Source organism: Thermobia domestica, chromosome 13 (genome assembly GCF_964235325.1).
Source record: "Thermobia domestica chromosome 13, izTheDome1.hap1.1, whole genome shotgun sequence".
NCBI lineage: Eukaryota > Metazoa > Arthropoda > Insecta > Zygentoma > Lepismatidae > Thermobia > Thermobia domestica.
The window spans coordinates 144,812,589-144,828,699 of NC_137466.1; the positions used below are offsets into that span (position 1 = coordinate 144,812,589).

Here is a 16,111-nt window from a genome sequence, read left to right on the forward strand (position 1 = left end):
TTTGTTGAGGCTCTCACATATTTCCAGTGTCTTGAGTTAAAGTCAGTCGAAAATGAGCAGTTATCCCTCTCCAATACCCCCTGGTATTTAAAAATAATGTTCTACAATATCTATCACAAAATAAAATCACTCTGTTTTGGTGGAATATGGCGATTTTTTTCTGAGGATTCCCAATTGTCTATAATGATGAAGCTGAAAGGACTATTAGATGAGAGAGTGAATCTTCCCCGTTTGTAAATAAGGAATTTCTGTGAGAATTTCGAAACAATACTCCGATGTTTGTAAAATATAATGTATGTTTTGTTTACTTGACTTCTGAATATCACGACATAAGCCATCCTTTTTCCTGTTTAAAATTTGGCAACCCTAGTGAACGGTCATGCGCGTAAATGCCTATCTTCACAGTAAAAGGAACACTTTTTGAAAAATCTAACCAAAGCAGGTGTCATCCACACTAGCTGGATAAAAAGCACGGGCCACTGATCTATACTTTCTTGTTCCAATTTCTCAAATTTAATAATGTTACTCTGCAGTTATTACTGAAATATTTATTTATGAAATACAAACAAAATTATGCTTTTGGGAAGCTTTGTTTAAAGAAAAAACGCAGCTCCAAAAGTAAACTACCCTTTGGGACTTTCTCACGAGAAATGGCTTAATCCATATTGTAGCGTTATGAACGAATAACGAAGCATTTATTTATTAAATAAACATAAAAACTCGCCTGAGTCGTTTTTTTTGAGAAAACCGTCCAAGAGAACACCCTCTAAGATTAAACTACTCCTAATGGATTTTTTTCGGATATTTAAATTACGACATATTATCAGGTTACTAATGAAACATTTATATATGAAATATTAACCAAATCGTCTGATTTGTTTTTGAGAAAATCGCCCAAAAAAGTCACCCAAAGAATAAATTATGTCTTGTGACCCTTCCTGGATTTTTCTTTGAAAAACGACTTATACCCTATTATAGAGTTGCTATTGAAACATTGATTTATGAAATATGAACAAAATCATTAGGGTCCTTTCTGGGAAAATCCCACAAAATATTTTTCAACCTTTAGTAAACTACTCTTATTTTGCGGGATAGAAAGAAAATTCGAAAATGTCCATTGAGAATCTTATGAAAACCTTTTCAATCTCGATTCGTTGAACAATACAGCTTCTAGACTAGAGAACGGACGGACGGACGAAAACATATCTAGAAACCAGATTTTCGGCATGTTAGGACTATGGAAACGCGTAAATCCGTTAAAATTTAAAATTCAGTTTCCTTCACGATCACTATAATCTATTATTATAATCGATTGAAAGTTAAAAAGAAGACGATTGAATGAGAAGCTATTATTTTCATAGTATCACCTTTCGAAAAAATTTTATATATCAGTGCTTATTTGCATCTAAACTGTTTTGCGAAGGATTCCTTATTTGGTGTTAGACACTAGAAAAGATGAAGTAGTAAGATACAAAAACGATAAAAACAAAATAAAATATGGCTTTACTTTGCTAAAGCAAGAGCAGTTCAGGTTGACAAGCAAATAAGAATCAAACAACTGTATTTACTACTTACCAAGTATTCCATCTATTGAGTGGTTTTTTCGTGGATCGGATTCATCCCGACGTCCACCTCTCAAGAGTCGACTGATAGAACTAACTGACGGGGCACTATTTTTGTCACAAATTCCGTCCTGCATTAAAACAAAGAATGATGATAATTAACAAGAACACAGGACAAAAATATACTTTAATAAATATAATAGACGCACAAGTATTTGGCCTAGTGTGGCAAAAAGGCAGGCCAAATAGCAGAAATTCGGAAAGGCCGGAGTTCTATAATTACTCACTTCCTGACCCAACCTTTAATATCACACTTTTTGTATGAAACTCCGCTGTTATTTACTCATTCCTTGAGTATAAGTTAGTACATTATAATATTTATGTGATGTCATGACCACCCAGCAGTTGTCCCCCCGGGATTTTCGATTGCTGTTCAGTTATTGGAAATACATTTCAAGACATTCTAATTTTCTTAGTCACATACTATAGTACGTAATAAAGACAAATCCTCGCCATTTCTGTTCTTGTAAGTTGGCAGCACTGAACGTTACATGTTTTTCATCTGTTGCCTTTGTGGTTAGTAGTCACAGAGCGCCGAGTAGCGGATGATCGTCATCGCCAAACATCCACCAGTCTGCGCAACATTCACCACATTTGTAATAAGTTTTTACTATGAAAACACTCTGTTCCGTCGTGGCTCCATTACCACCCGTACAGAAAACAGATGACGACCATACACTATTGTCGGTGCTCCGTGACTACTAAAAGCAAAGATGTAAATCGTGTTCAGTGTTGACAACTTACTAGAACAGGGACACTACGACGATATTGTATATCTGTGCATTATTTTCATGTGAATTACCTCCATTTTTTTTTTTTTTTTTGTAGCTATTGTGGGCAAAGGTGTTTAATAGTTCACAATCTGTTGTTAATAAGAAAAAGTAAATAATATGTTGTTGATTTTATACATAATTAATGAGTAATCGTAGGAACCAGTAATTACGAATAACTGTTTGTTTCGAGTTGCTATGACAACTGAAAATAAATTAATGGAGATTTTGAAAAATAAAAAGGTAATTGTGATGTGTGTGATGATTTTAATTTCATGTTTGTGCAGTCACTAGTTCTTAGTGGTGACTGATATCTATACATTGTTCGGCGTAAGCTCTAAACTGCGATAAACAAAGCCACGTGAAACTAAATCTCGCTGATTTGCTGTTGTCCTACCGACGCTTGTACTCCTCCGCAAAATAGTTCATGTGATTGGATTGTTACTTTTATTATGAAGCTTCATATAAAACTGCTATATTATTATAAATGACAAAAATATAATACGGATTATCTAATAATACTGCAATCGAGTGTGGCTAATGAAACAATAGAAATAAACACTAAGCATGCGCAGTAATTATGGCGCGCACTGTAGACGGGTGTTCTGCTTTTAAAGTCTGAAAGATGACTGGCATGAAACACGAGTGTTGTGGTGAAACACCAACAAGGCAAACCTTCACTCACTACTGTAAGCAACAATTGTTTACGAGCGAAATTCAATTTTTTTTTTTTTTTTTTTTTTTTAAATCTTTCGAGTTTCTTTTCTGCTGCTGCTGTAAGTATCTGGACAACACGAGACACTATTGTCAAAATGCACGTGCACAATTTGCTCCTCCCCGTGGGAAGTGGGAGTGGGATACATCACTAGCCAATCGTGAAAGAAGTACGTAAAAAGAAGTAAAACGTTACATAACAAGAAATTCGTTGCAGTATTTACTGTTTATTTACCGTATTAATAATGATATAGCATAAATAATTTGTTATGTATTATATGTATTATGTGCACAGGTCATCAAATTGTGTGTGTGTGTTTTCGCGGCTGTGCTGGTATGTCGGTCATTTGATCATCCCCTTTGGAATCGGTCTCTTGGTCCTCCTTGTTGGAAATTCTGCGGGCATCCCTGAGTGCTGTATTATACGTTTAAAAAAATGTATTGCAGAAAACGAAAATCCAAGAAGTAATAACCAATGTCCAATGTATGAACTTTTAAGGTAAATTTTATAATGTCGAACTTAATTGTAAGAAACATAAAATAATATAATTAGCCTGTACAATATGAATACATACAACTTTAAAATAAACAAAGCATTAACATAAAATGCAGGCCTATTTATTTTAAAAAATAAACTTATTTTACTATTCATTAATAAATAGTTAGACAAAAATGGAAAGTTAGACCTAAGATAGAAAGAGTTATTTTTGGTTTTTGAGAAAGTCTTTACTTTTCCGCGGTACAGTCGCATGTTTAAGAAGGTGATCGATTCAAATAATAATAATAATAATAATTTCATTACCGAGATTTTTATTGTTGTTGTTTTCCTTTAAGTAGGTTGAATAGTACGGAGACAAAATAGTTGAGAATCTACTGCATATTCAATGTAATTTAGCAAGATTTAGTTCAATTTTAAAGAATCCCGAGGTATGAGTGACTACAAAATTGTGTTATTGCAATAAAATTCGCAAATACCTTCGCCTAGGCACTGAGATTGGATCCAAATGCCCATTTGTTACTTCCTCTAATACCTTCATAGACAGCATGTTAAAGCGAAGGCGCCCAGTTTTGGAAGAAATGAAATATTTTTGAATAAAATGCGTGAAATTATATATATATATATATATATATATATATATATATATATATATATATATATATATATATATATATATATATATATATAGGGTGTTTCAAAACAACACCGACAACGTTTTGGGAGATAATTCCTAACACCAAGATAAGACAAATAGTATAGATCAACTTGGGTGCACAAATGCTTCCTTTCGGAGTTATAGGCTGCCGAAAACGTGAAAAAATGAACTTTAAAGGTCCATAGCTCCAAAACTATGGGACCTACCGTAGTCGGCTTAAGACTTCATTTAGGAAGTTGCATATGCCCTATCCAAATATCCATGTTTTAGAATCCTAAAGTACTCAAGCAACAATTTTTCTAGAGGGAGTTTAGAAGGCATATAATTTGCAGTACTCACCAGTTATATTGCATTGATATATTGCATTGTGTTACACTTCGAAATATTTGCGAAGTCTGGTATGGAGTCAAGGCCCCTTGTGGAGACTCTACACAGCATGATAATAAGGGCGTTTAAACAACTCAATTTAAGTACAGGTTAATGGTCTCAGAATGACTACTGTTTTAGCGTGTTATTTCAACACCTAGTGTCCGGTGTTGGCGTTAATACAGGCTTGGTGTTGATTTGACACAGAGACGGTATTGATCGGTAGTGGTGCTAGAAAATTAGGGTAATGAATGACGCAAGCTATTGAGTTGTGAACATTAGTAACTATGGGCCTTATGCAGAGTCGTTTTGACGTCTGATTAATGCCCTACTACGGGTTTGACTAACGGATGGTTATCAAAAGTGTATTCACAGTCTCTGATTAGGACGTAGTAGTTGACGAAGTTAATGTAGGGCACATGTGACTAATTAATGTAGGGCAGAGGGTACCACTTTTAGCCACGGTTTAGCTTGTGCGACATATTTTGGATTTCGTATTTCATGTATTTTCATGTTTGCAGACTACGCATGCGCACATCTACTTTTCCGTAGTTGCCACATTTATTTTTCTCACCCGTTGCATTGAGGTTATATTAGTTAATTATTCCCAAATCAACTTTTAGTTGTATCAAAGTAGACTCTGAATATCAAAAAATACAGCTTCCTTAATAAAGAGCTAGTATGCCACTAACTAGTCTGTGACTAACGAATTCTCTCTGAATACCGCCCTATATAATTTGTCAGTGGTTAGCGAAACCTTTTATTTGCCAAGAACAGTAACTTTCCAAAGGTGTCACAATCACCTCAAATCTTGAGTATCAAATAGATATACCCAGGTCCGCCTCAAGGCTACACAACACTAAGCACAATCTACGGGTGTCCTCAAAGAGGGGCGCCATGCAGCAATTTTCGCTAATGAAGTTACCCCACAGATTAAAATTAATATTATAAATCTGTTAGCCTCATTCATTTTAGACGGCATCATACTTCGTGTGTGTCATAAACCAATGCTTGCCAAATAATTTGAGACAAAATTAGAAACAATACAGGGTGAGTCAAAAGTCCTTGGACACCTGCATTAGTTTGAAAATCGACGGGAAAAGTAAAAATTGATGATGGGAACAGAGGTTTGATGAGGGGCCGCAACTTTTGGAGTGTATGTCATTCATGGCCGCCATCTTGAAATCCACCATTTTGGATTCAAGTCATTTTTTTTAAATGGGAAGGGGGTGTGTGAACATCAAATAACACTAGCTTGAGCTCAGGAATTTAGTGGTGTAATTTGTTTTTTCCTATCTTGTACAGTTTAGAAGTTATTAATGTTCAAAGGTAGGAAATTACCTTGATACTGACCCAGTTCTCTCTTTGTTCCAGGTGATCTAAAATGGGTCTGACACGTGAACAGAAGGTCGAAATCATCATTATATCAGGGGAACGCAGCTACCGAACAATAGCAGCTGACTACAACAGACGGCACCCAGACAGAGAGCCGGTATCGCACAACACGGTGGCTCACGTGATCACCAAATTCCGGGACACGGGCTCTGTTCAAGATAGGGCACGTAGTGGGCGACCAAAGACTGCCACCAATGAGGAAACTGCAACGGCGGTTGTTGCGTCGTTTGTGAAAAGTCCTAAACGAAGTACCCGTCGTGTGTCCCTAGCATGTGCAATAGGCCAATCCTCCGTTGTCTGGATATTGCACGCCAGTCAGTGGCATCCTTACAAGCTGCACATGTAACATAAACTGAACGAGGATGACCCTGATCGCCGGTTGGAGTTCTGCATGTGGGCTACTGAACAACACGAACTGGATCCTGCGTTTACCAACGGCGTACTGTTCAGCGACGAGGCGTATTTCACTTTGAACGGGGAGGTTAATCGACATAATTGTCAATACTGGTGTGACGCAAATCCGAACTGGGTTGACCCGAGTCGAGAACATAGTCCAGCAAAGGTGATGGTGTGGTGTGGCATATGGGACACCCGCATCATTGGGCCATTTTTCATTTACAACACCTTAACTGCACCACAGTATCTGATGCTGCTGCAGGACCTTGTGTTCCCTGCCACACTGAACACTGACGGCATTTCCCATCTTATTTTCAGCACGATGGAGCCCCTCGACACTATGGACTTGTGTCCGTCAATGGTTGGATGAACAACTGACAGGGAAGTGGATTAGTTGCCGTGGTCCCGTGGAGTGGCCGCCTAGATCCCTGACTTAACGCCCCTTAATTTTTATGGGGACATCTTAAGCAGATAGTGTATGCTGAGACAATCCGTGATTTGCGACACCTGGAGGAACGCATCCAACAAGCCTGTGACCAAATTTCAGGAGACATTCTCCTCCGTGTGCAATCAGAGTAGTTGCGGCTACTACAGTTGTGCATTGCACGGGATGGACAACACGTAGAACATTTGTTGTAGCATTCAGTATCAAGGTAATTTCCCACCTTTGAACATTAATAACTTCTAAACTGTACAGGATTAAAAAAATATATATATACCACTAAATTTCTGAGCTCAAGCTAGTGTTATTTGATGTCATACACCCCCCTTGCCATTTAAAAAAAGTGACTTGAATCCAAAATGGCGAATTTCAAGATGGCGGCCATGAATCACATATACTCCAAAAGTTGCGGGCTCTCATCAAACCTCTGTTCCCATCATCACTTTTTACTTTTCCCGTCGAATTTCAAACTTATGCAGGTGTCCAAGGACTTTTGACTTACCATGTATTTTTTCCACAATATTGTGTTATTTTACTTCGTTCACAGTGCAGTTCCTGCAGAGCCGTAACTAGAGATTTCGGTGCCCGGGGCGAAATAGAATTCGGCGCTCCAACATTCATAGTATCAAGCTTTTTTTTTTTAACCATGGCAACAGCCAAAAGCGATAATTATGTATTCTTTTACAAATAAGATCTGTTTTCAGGAGGTTTATTTTAGACTTTTTGTTAAACTTGACAAAACTACCTTTGGTTGGATACAAATTCATTTGGAGAATAGTTATTGAAATTTACAACTATTTACAACGTTTTATGCTAGCAGTAAGAAATGAAATTTCAATACATTAGATACTATGTGCTTTTAAAATGTTCAAAATAGGTGACAGCATTAATTTCCAGTAATAATTGTAACCTTTTGTAATTTTATTCTGTATGTGACCACACAAATAGCATTTTAATTTCGGTTCTTTTACGGTAAAACTATTTTGTGAAATGTAACGGAAATTCAGATGGAGCCTTCTTTGGGAAGGCCTTCATTCTCACCATCAGGATCAATCCGATTCGGTAGAAAAGAGTGATTATCTAAGCAAACTCATCCACATCAAAACATCGAACACGTATTTCAGACTTTGACCGTTTCTGATTTTGAAAACGTTCCTGCGAAGGCTATGTCATTACTTGGCACTCTCATTAACAAACGTTTTAAGGTAATAAGTAGAAACTTGTTGTGACTCTTATTGAAACGTTTGGTTTGCGAGCGGACCGAGCAAATAAATTTTTAACTAATCTATCTCTTTGCAAACCGACAACAATATTGATTTCATAGAGCGTCGTTTACTCATTTTCAACACTTTTTCTTTCTTCTTGCTCGTTGCTATCAGCGCCTGGGGCGACCACCCCTTTCGTTCCACTCTAGCTATGGCTCTGGGTTCCTGTTAGTATTATATTGAGCGCAAGATAGGAAATTTACGTTGTAGAGTATCCATCTCAATGACCAGGAAAGAAAATCTGGTTAAAATTAAAAATGAAATGAAATCTTTGAGTTTTACGTCCCACGGTTATGCTAAAGGAGACGGTGATTATGAGAAATGAATGAAAATGGTGGAATGAAGAAAGTGGGAGGAAACGGGAGAACCCCGAGAAAACCCACGCACACGTTGTTTGTCCACCACAAAGTTCACTTAGCGGGGGCTGGGATCGAACCCGGGATACCAAGAACCAGAGGTGAACGCTCTACCACTGAGCCACCGCGGTAGATGCAACAAAAATTGATTTGATGCAGCTAATTATAATTACTTATGCATTCATTTTATCTCTATTTACGGTAGATTTTTTTCTTAGATAATTCTACATTTTGCTGATGAGGGCATAAATACACACATTAATGAAATGAAATATTTTGGGTTTACGTCCGACGGTTATGCCGGCTAGGTTAAAGAAAATTGTAATGATGAGAAATGAATGAAATGATGGAACGAAAAAAGTGGGAGGAAACGGGAGAGCCCCGAGGAAAACTCACGCACACTGCATTTGTTCACCACAAAACCCACTTGACGTGAATTGGGATAGAACCAGAGACACCACCCACCAGAGGTGAACACTACCACTGAGCTACAGATCCTAATTAGTTTGATGCTAAATATATTACTCCGATAAATTTTCTATTTCATTTATAAATTAACGCTGACAATAATGTATGCGGTGATACTTTGACTAATTTGCAATTATAATTCTTCCATCTGTATTAGCAATACAGTGTGTAAAAACTGTCATTTCCATTAACATTTCTGAATTTTTAAAAATGTACTTAATAACAACTGACTACATGTTTCAAATTTAACGTATGTAACGTTCTAATCCGTTCTCATTTTGGTCGAGTTAGCTATTTACAAATTCAAAATTGTTTCTTATGTTACTTTCTCTCAAAAAGGATTTCTTTTTCTTTTCGTTTTCTTTTCTTCATAATGACTCCCTTTGATGTCTGATATTCTCTGTAGATTATTTTCTGTAGGTTCAAACACGTATTACTAGAAAAATTACTTTGAAAATAATTTGTTTGGTCTCTAAATTTAATGATTTTCCTAGCCAACGCTTTGTTTTGTGTTTGAAGTTCAGCTATACTTTACTTACTAGTTAGTATCAAATTTACGTAATAGGATGTCTCCATTGATTACTCATAAGGCACTGTTATTGAAATGTCAACATTCAACTTATCTGAAAGGTCAGTATCGTTAATCCTAAATGCATTCATTTCACTATGATTATTCTCTGTAGAATATATAAAATACTCCATCTTCTGAATCATGAGTCCTATCATTATGGTGATATTGTGCAGAATTGTTAAACAATTCAAAATATCTTACATAATATGGAATTTATTGTCGGTGTGAAATGTATAGGTAATAATCCGAACAATCATTACCACTACACTCTGTATATCGTATTTGGTCTAGGGCTAAATGTTATGATTCTTCTCCATAATCACATTTAATAGTAATAACTTCTACCATCTTGAGAGATGTTCAGCAGTCGAAGTGATTCGTTATGCGGTTGTATGCCATGTCACCTCTAGTTTTTCAGTGATCAAGACATGCCGTAATTGGAAATTGAATGCTAATATTCCTTTAATAAATCTATTTTTATACACAATAATTAACGAATAATAGCTTAGCATGTAAAAATACTTTATTTCTTCAGTAGAAATAATTTCTAAGTTCGCAACACCGACATGTTTGTTATTTTTTTTCAATCTTTTGTTTTTAAATGAAGTGTCTACAAAGAAGTTCACCTAATTTATATTGTGTGGTGCGTGTGCCATATTCAATTGTTTCTTTCCTATGTATGCGTGTCATCTTGCCTTAATACATATAAATGCCTTATTTTGAACATGGGCGGATTTAGAGGTTATCTCCTGTGCGGGGAGGACATTTCGGGGGACTGAAATACCCCTTAGTCGAGTGAGGGATCCGAGAGTTCTCCCATAGGAAATTATTAATATAAAAACTCGGTTTTTGAACATTTTTGTGTGTAATTCTCTATAATACAACATAAGGGAATATTTTTTTTATTTTTCTCAGAAAGTTTGGGGTGGGGTGCAAAGCATCTCCATGCCCCCCATCGTAACTACTGAGCAGCTCTCCCGTGGTTTTGAGTCATTATGTAAATAGAAATACAATATTTTTGGCAATATACCCTCAATGTATTTCAAGGTTTAAATAGCCGGCATGTCGACTCAAAATCGTAATAAAACATACTGCATTTCCTTTTTCTGCACTTCAAACACTGATGTAAATAAAAATGTTCAACTGTACTACACACAACGTCAATTAGTTTCGTTAGTGTATGCTCAAAATTGTTCACTATATGTATAATCGTTTTACTCACTTTATTAGCAAAGTAAAAAAAGAAATTTAACAGTTTCGATATAGTAAATAACATTTGAACCGTAATGTTTCCCAGGAAACTTTCCGTACAGTCATCGTGCATTCATTTATAGTACTAAAAGAATCAGTATCATAACAAAAAATATATATACTTACTTTGATCAATCTTTCTCTAATCTCCCAACTGAAAATCCCGGGATTTTCCTTTTTATAATCTTCAATTCTCTTCTCCACTTCAGGCGTTGCAACTCGAGGTTTACTGCCGCCGATAACTCCCGGTCGAATGCTCCCTGTCTCCTGGTAACGGTTCAGGATCTTTGATACACAGCCATGAGACACACGGAGTTGTCGCGAGATGACACACGGTCTCACACCAGCCGCAGCCATTTCCACAATTTTCAGTCGGATGTGGTTAGGCAATGGTCTTCCATTGATAAATACACCTCCCAGTTGATTTACTCGGCCTTGGCCTGTAAAATAAAAAAAATACGACGAAACATTAATAAATTATGTAGTACATGAATGGCATTGTAAATTCTTTCATAATACAGTAATTGGTTCATTAGAATCAATCTTTTAGGTACATTTTACGTGATAGATAAATTAGAAGTATTTCATTACACGAAATTCGTGCAACTCCGAAAATATTAATTCAAGCATATTTAAAATTAAGGATATTTAAATATATTTTAAGAAAGGAAGTAAATTGAAATTTATAGTTTGACGTCTCATGGTTAAGCCCTTAAATAGGGGTTAGGCAGGAGTAAAAGTGAGGGGGAACACGGAGGGCGCTATTACCCCACTTCCAAAAGTATCTATGACGTCCCTCCACTTCCTAAGAAATTGCCATGGGCAAAGATAGGCATGGGGTACGGCGTGACGTCATCAGCCCCCTACCTTTTCAGATCCACTTCTACCTCTGGGGTTAGGCTGAAGTAAATGAATTGTTAAGTAATGTGAAGGATAATGAAAAAATGGGTGGAATGAGAATGTGTGAAGAAACCGAGCACTCTAGAAAATTCACATACACGATGTTATTGACCACAAATTTACGTGGCTCGGTATCAAACCACAGAAATCTATCACCAGAGGTAAGCGCTTTGCAAGTGAGCTACCGTGCCTCTCTTTTAAATAACCGACTGATCTCTTCCACCAGAGTAACCAGGAATCTGTCATATCAAAGATGAGCGTTCTATCACTGAGCCACTTACCTCTGCACTATATTGTGTTGCTGATTATACCTTATTTCCCGTCTCGTCTAATAAATGTTGTATAAGTCTACATTCTCGAAAACCTTTTTAACATCGCAGTGATTTCCTTCTTATTTTTAATTAGAAGAAGTTATTTGAATTGTCTTTCTGCGTTACGAGAGGTCTACGAAGGGTGTGATATAACAACATGTAAACCATATTTGTTATTTATGCCTAACTTTAAATGTTGGTAAATGCTCTTCATTGTGTTTGTACGCGCAACTTATAGATTTTATACGATGAATCATGTAACGCTAGAAAAACATTTGAGATCTAAAACTTAGACGAAGCCGATTTGCCCACTAGAGTAGTCAAGTTTCTCGTCTCGTTTTCGGACAAAACGAGTAATTTTTCGTTACGTGTGCCAGGAACGCACGTAGGGGTAGGTTCTGGGGTCCGTACCCCCTTCCAAAATCCCAACTGTACTGTAAATTTAGTCTAATTTTATGAACGATTTTACATATTTTAATATAATTTATTCTCATTTTGAAATTGAAACCATCCTCTAGAAGTTTTTAATCCTTCCCGAAATAAATTTGTGCGTATGAACCTGCCGTGCGCAACACGAGAACCATGCAGGAAGCCCTACTTCCGGGACACAAACAGAGCAGTGTTTCTTTCAGAAAAAAAAAATGTTCCAGCGGGCACACTTAGTATACCGAGGGACACATATTGTTTTCACACGGTAATATTTTCTTTGCTATTATGTTATAAACGTATTATTTTGGTATCATCTAGGCGGTGCACTCTCAGAGTCCCTCTCCCAAAACATAACTGAAAGAAACACTGAAGCAGACATCTGGATTTTCACAGAAGGTCCAAGGACGATCGTGGACATTCCGATATCCTGGGACTAGCCACTTCTTGGATGCTTCCGTAAGCTACTTGAGTTGATCGTGAAGTAAACTTGGAAATATAGTAGTTCCTCTAATTCTTAACTACGCTTTCTTAGTGTGTACTTTAGCTGTCGGCACAAATTCCAACCTTGATTGTTTTTAATACTTTCAGTACACTTTAAATTTTTTTTTCGAGCTTTCCGGAAAAATGTGGGCAGCTCCGGAGGCAGAGACGTTTCCGATGAATTCCGGAAAATGTATTTTTCCGACTCGCTAAGAAACCTGTAGGTTTCCGAAAACGATCGGAAAAGTTTTCTGGCTTGGGTCGGAAAAGTTTCCGAACATCTTCCCGAGAGTTTTCGGAAACATACGTGTTTCTTCGTGAGTTGGAAAATTGGAGTTTCCGAAATTGTTCGGAAATGTCTCTGCCTCCGGAGCTGCCCGCATTTTTTTTAGGAAGGGTTTCATAGTAAAACCTTTCCGACTTCTTTTGGAAACATCCTAAAAAATATTTTCCTTACGGAGTGATGCATGATTTTAAATTTTATACGGCATAGAGACCTTCTGAATTATATGATCCATCAAAGATGCTAATACAATGTATATCATCTTTTTTCTTCCTTCTTCTCTTTTTTTTATTTTGATTGTCTTCGATTCTGCAAATCAAACTTATATGTCTCCCTTAGAACAACATTGAAACTTTTACGCTAATTAAAAAAAAAATTAAAAAAAAATAGAAGCTGTCGGCCATACGTGCTTCTTGCATCTTTGATGGATAACAAAATTCAGGACTCCGTGGTGCATAAAATGTGAAATCAGGCATCACTCCGTAAGAAAACATGGTGAGCCAATACGGATCAAATATCGCAGGAAAGTGAAAAGTAGAGGATAGAACTTTAATTTATTTGTTCCATAATCACTGTTCTTTTAATGTGGCCTTATATTCTTGAAAAAAAAAAAAAAAAAATGAAGTTTCATTGTAAAACTTTAATACCAAAACCGTAGTATATATTTACCATTATTCAAGCACAGTATATATATTACCTTCATTCAAAAAGGCCTATATCTTTTTAAAATATCCATATGACGTAGAAGAGTGCAGTAACTATAAAGACTAGTTACCAATGATAATTGTACGTCACATCCTTAAAGGTGAATATATTATATTTAAGAATTCTGTATGTACACTACAGTCTTTCTGGTTTTTTTTTTTTTTCGTGCAAAAATATGGTATGAATCCATCCATATTTAAATACATTGTTTATATACACTTCCTTTTCTGTAAATCGACACACACTGTAATCTCGCATGCAGTTAATCTCTTCAACTGTAATTTTGCCTAAGTTTGATTCTTAAATTTTGCTTTAAACGTAAATTTCACGAATATGTGGATGTCATAACTGTCGAACACTTCTGTGATTGCGCGTCATGAGTTAGCAAACTTAATTCAGATACTTGACTTCATTTCACTTTGTATAGCAATGGTTAATGGCTACCTCATGGGGAAATTTGTGCAACCACCGAGCACGGTGTTTGTCCACCATTGTAAGAAATCAAGTCATAAATTTTGTATATACAGGGTGGTCCAAAAGTAGGCACGTATACAGTATCATACTGATCAGCTCATTGTATTTTATATCATTTCTTATTGTAATCCATCAGGTAGACTTACTATCTTTATTATTTGTTCTTAATGTGTTTTTACTTACATCTTAAGGTCGGAAGAGCCGAAGCAAATAAACCCATAAACTAGAATGTTATACTTCATCAATGCAGGGGTGTATACCTACTTTTGGCCCACCCTATACATTTACAAAATGAGACGAGAGGAAATTATTTTTCTCGTCTCGTCTCATAAGCAACACTAGGCATGATACTGGTCCATCTTGAGTCCTCTCTTGACCCTTAATCTTTCTTTAATATAATTGAGTCCTATTGCAATTTATGATACGACAAAAAAAAACGAAGAAGAAGAAGAAGAAGAAGAAAACGCAGAATTCTAGGAATAAACATTTAATTTAAAGAGAAATTACCATTTCTATTTCCGGTTAGGTAGAAAACATTCTGAAAGCAACATATTCATATTATCATCAAAAGTAATAGCCTTTGATTAAAATCTCACGTAAGCACACACACACACACATATACATATACAGAAATACAATACTCACACCACACACTAAGTTACAACAAAATGATTGCTGCCTTATATTGTAGTTTTAAAAGAAGACTTTTACGCAAAAACAAAAACAAAAATGCTTGGGAATTTTCTATAGGCTATAGAAGTGAAAGAATTCGTTAAAATAACATACATTTACACGCCGAACTTATGATGGTGTTATGATATGCATTTTTCCGTCGGAGAACTCACCCAGATTAATAGAAGCAAGCTGTTTAATTATGTAGTGGATTAAATGGGGAAGGCCGCAAAATTATAGTGGGCAAACTGTAGTGCACTCTGGTGTCGGTATGCCAGAAACACGAGTGAGAACACTGTGCGAGTGGGGGAGATAGAATCATGTGGAAAGTTGTCTGCTTGAAGTTTTTCTCTCTTTTTTTTTTTTCATTTTGTCTGTCTCTCCTTAATATAAAATCGTTTAGCATCTTTCGTTCAGTTTTTTTTTCAAGTTACAGATTGTTTTTCAATTTTGTTTTTATTGATTTGTTTATCATATAAATAGATTAATTGCATTTATTAATGCGCATGTGTTTATTGGTTCCAGGGCTAGTTCTAGGTATTTTAAGGGGACCGCGATAGTCAGTGGTAGAGCGTTCACTTCTGGTGTAGGGTCCCTGGTTCGATCCCAGTTTGCGCGAAGTGAGCTTTGTGGTGGACAAACACCATGTGCGTGGGTTTTCTCGGGTTTCTTCCGCTTTCTTCGTTCCACCATATTAATTTCTCATCATCACCGTCTTCTCGGTGCATAACGTGGGACGTTAAACTAAATAATTCATTTCATTTTTCTAGGTATTTTGATAATTTAGGCTAGAAGTGTTTCGGCGCCCCCTTTCCTCCCTGATATTACTTTATTTAAATAAAAGATAACCTGTATTGTCCTCCTGACCTGAACGTAAGTTAAAGTTATTTGGATTTCGATCAAGTACTCAGTGAAGCATGCAGCCATTGGTAGATTGCTTTAATGTTTTTACCTAGTTTGTTGTAGTAAATTATTAACCCTATTAATATTACAAACTCCGCACCCCCTCCCCCACAAAAAAGTTACCCGCCACACCAACCCTGATTTGTTCCAATCCAACTTAAAAAGTAACAAACAGATCACGAAA

At 36.4% G+C, this 16,111-nt stretch overlaps 1 protein-coding gene across 1 annotated transcript in view; it reads right to left on the bottom strand.

The window, feature by feature from the left end:
- LOC145668609 (protein gooseberry-like) overlaps positions 1 to 16,111 on the bottom strand; it is a 107,968-nt gene that overhangs the window by 67,965 nt on the left and 23,892 nt on the right. Inside the window, exons 2-3 of the mRNA XM_081736645.1 lie at positions 10,897 to 11,210; positions 1,576 to 1,693 (exon numbers count right to left, since the gene is read on the bottom strand). Coding sequence (XP_081592771.1) covers positions 1,576 to 1,693; positions 10,897 to 11,210 — 432 coding nt within the window. The remainder of the gene's footprint in view (positions 1 to 1,575; positions 1,694 to 10,896; positions 11,211 to 16,111) is intronic.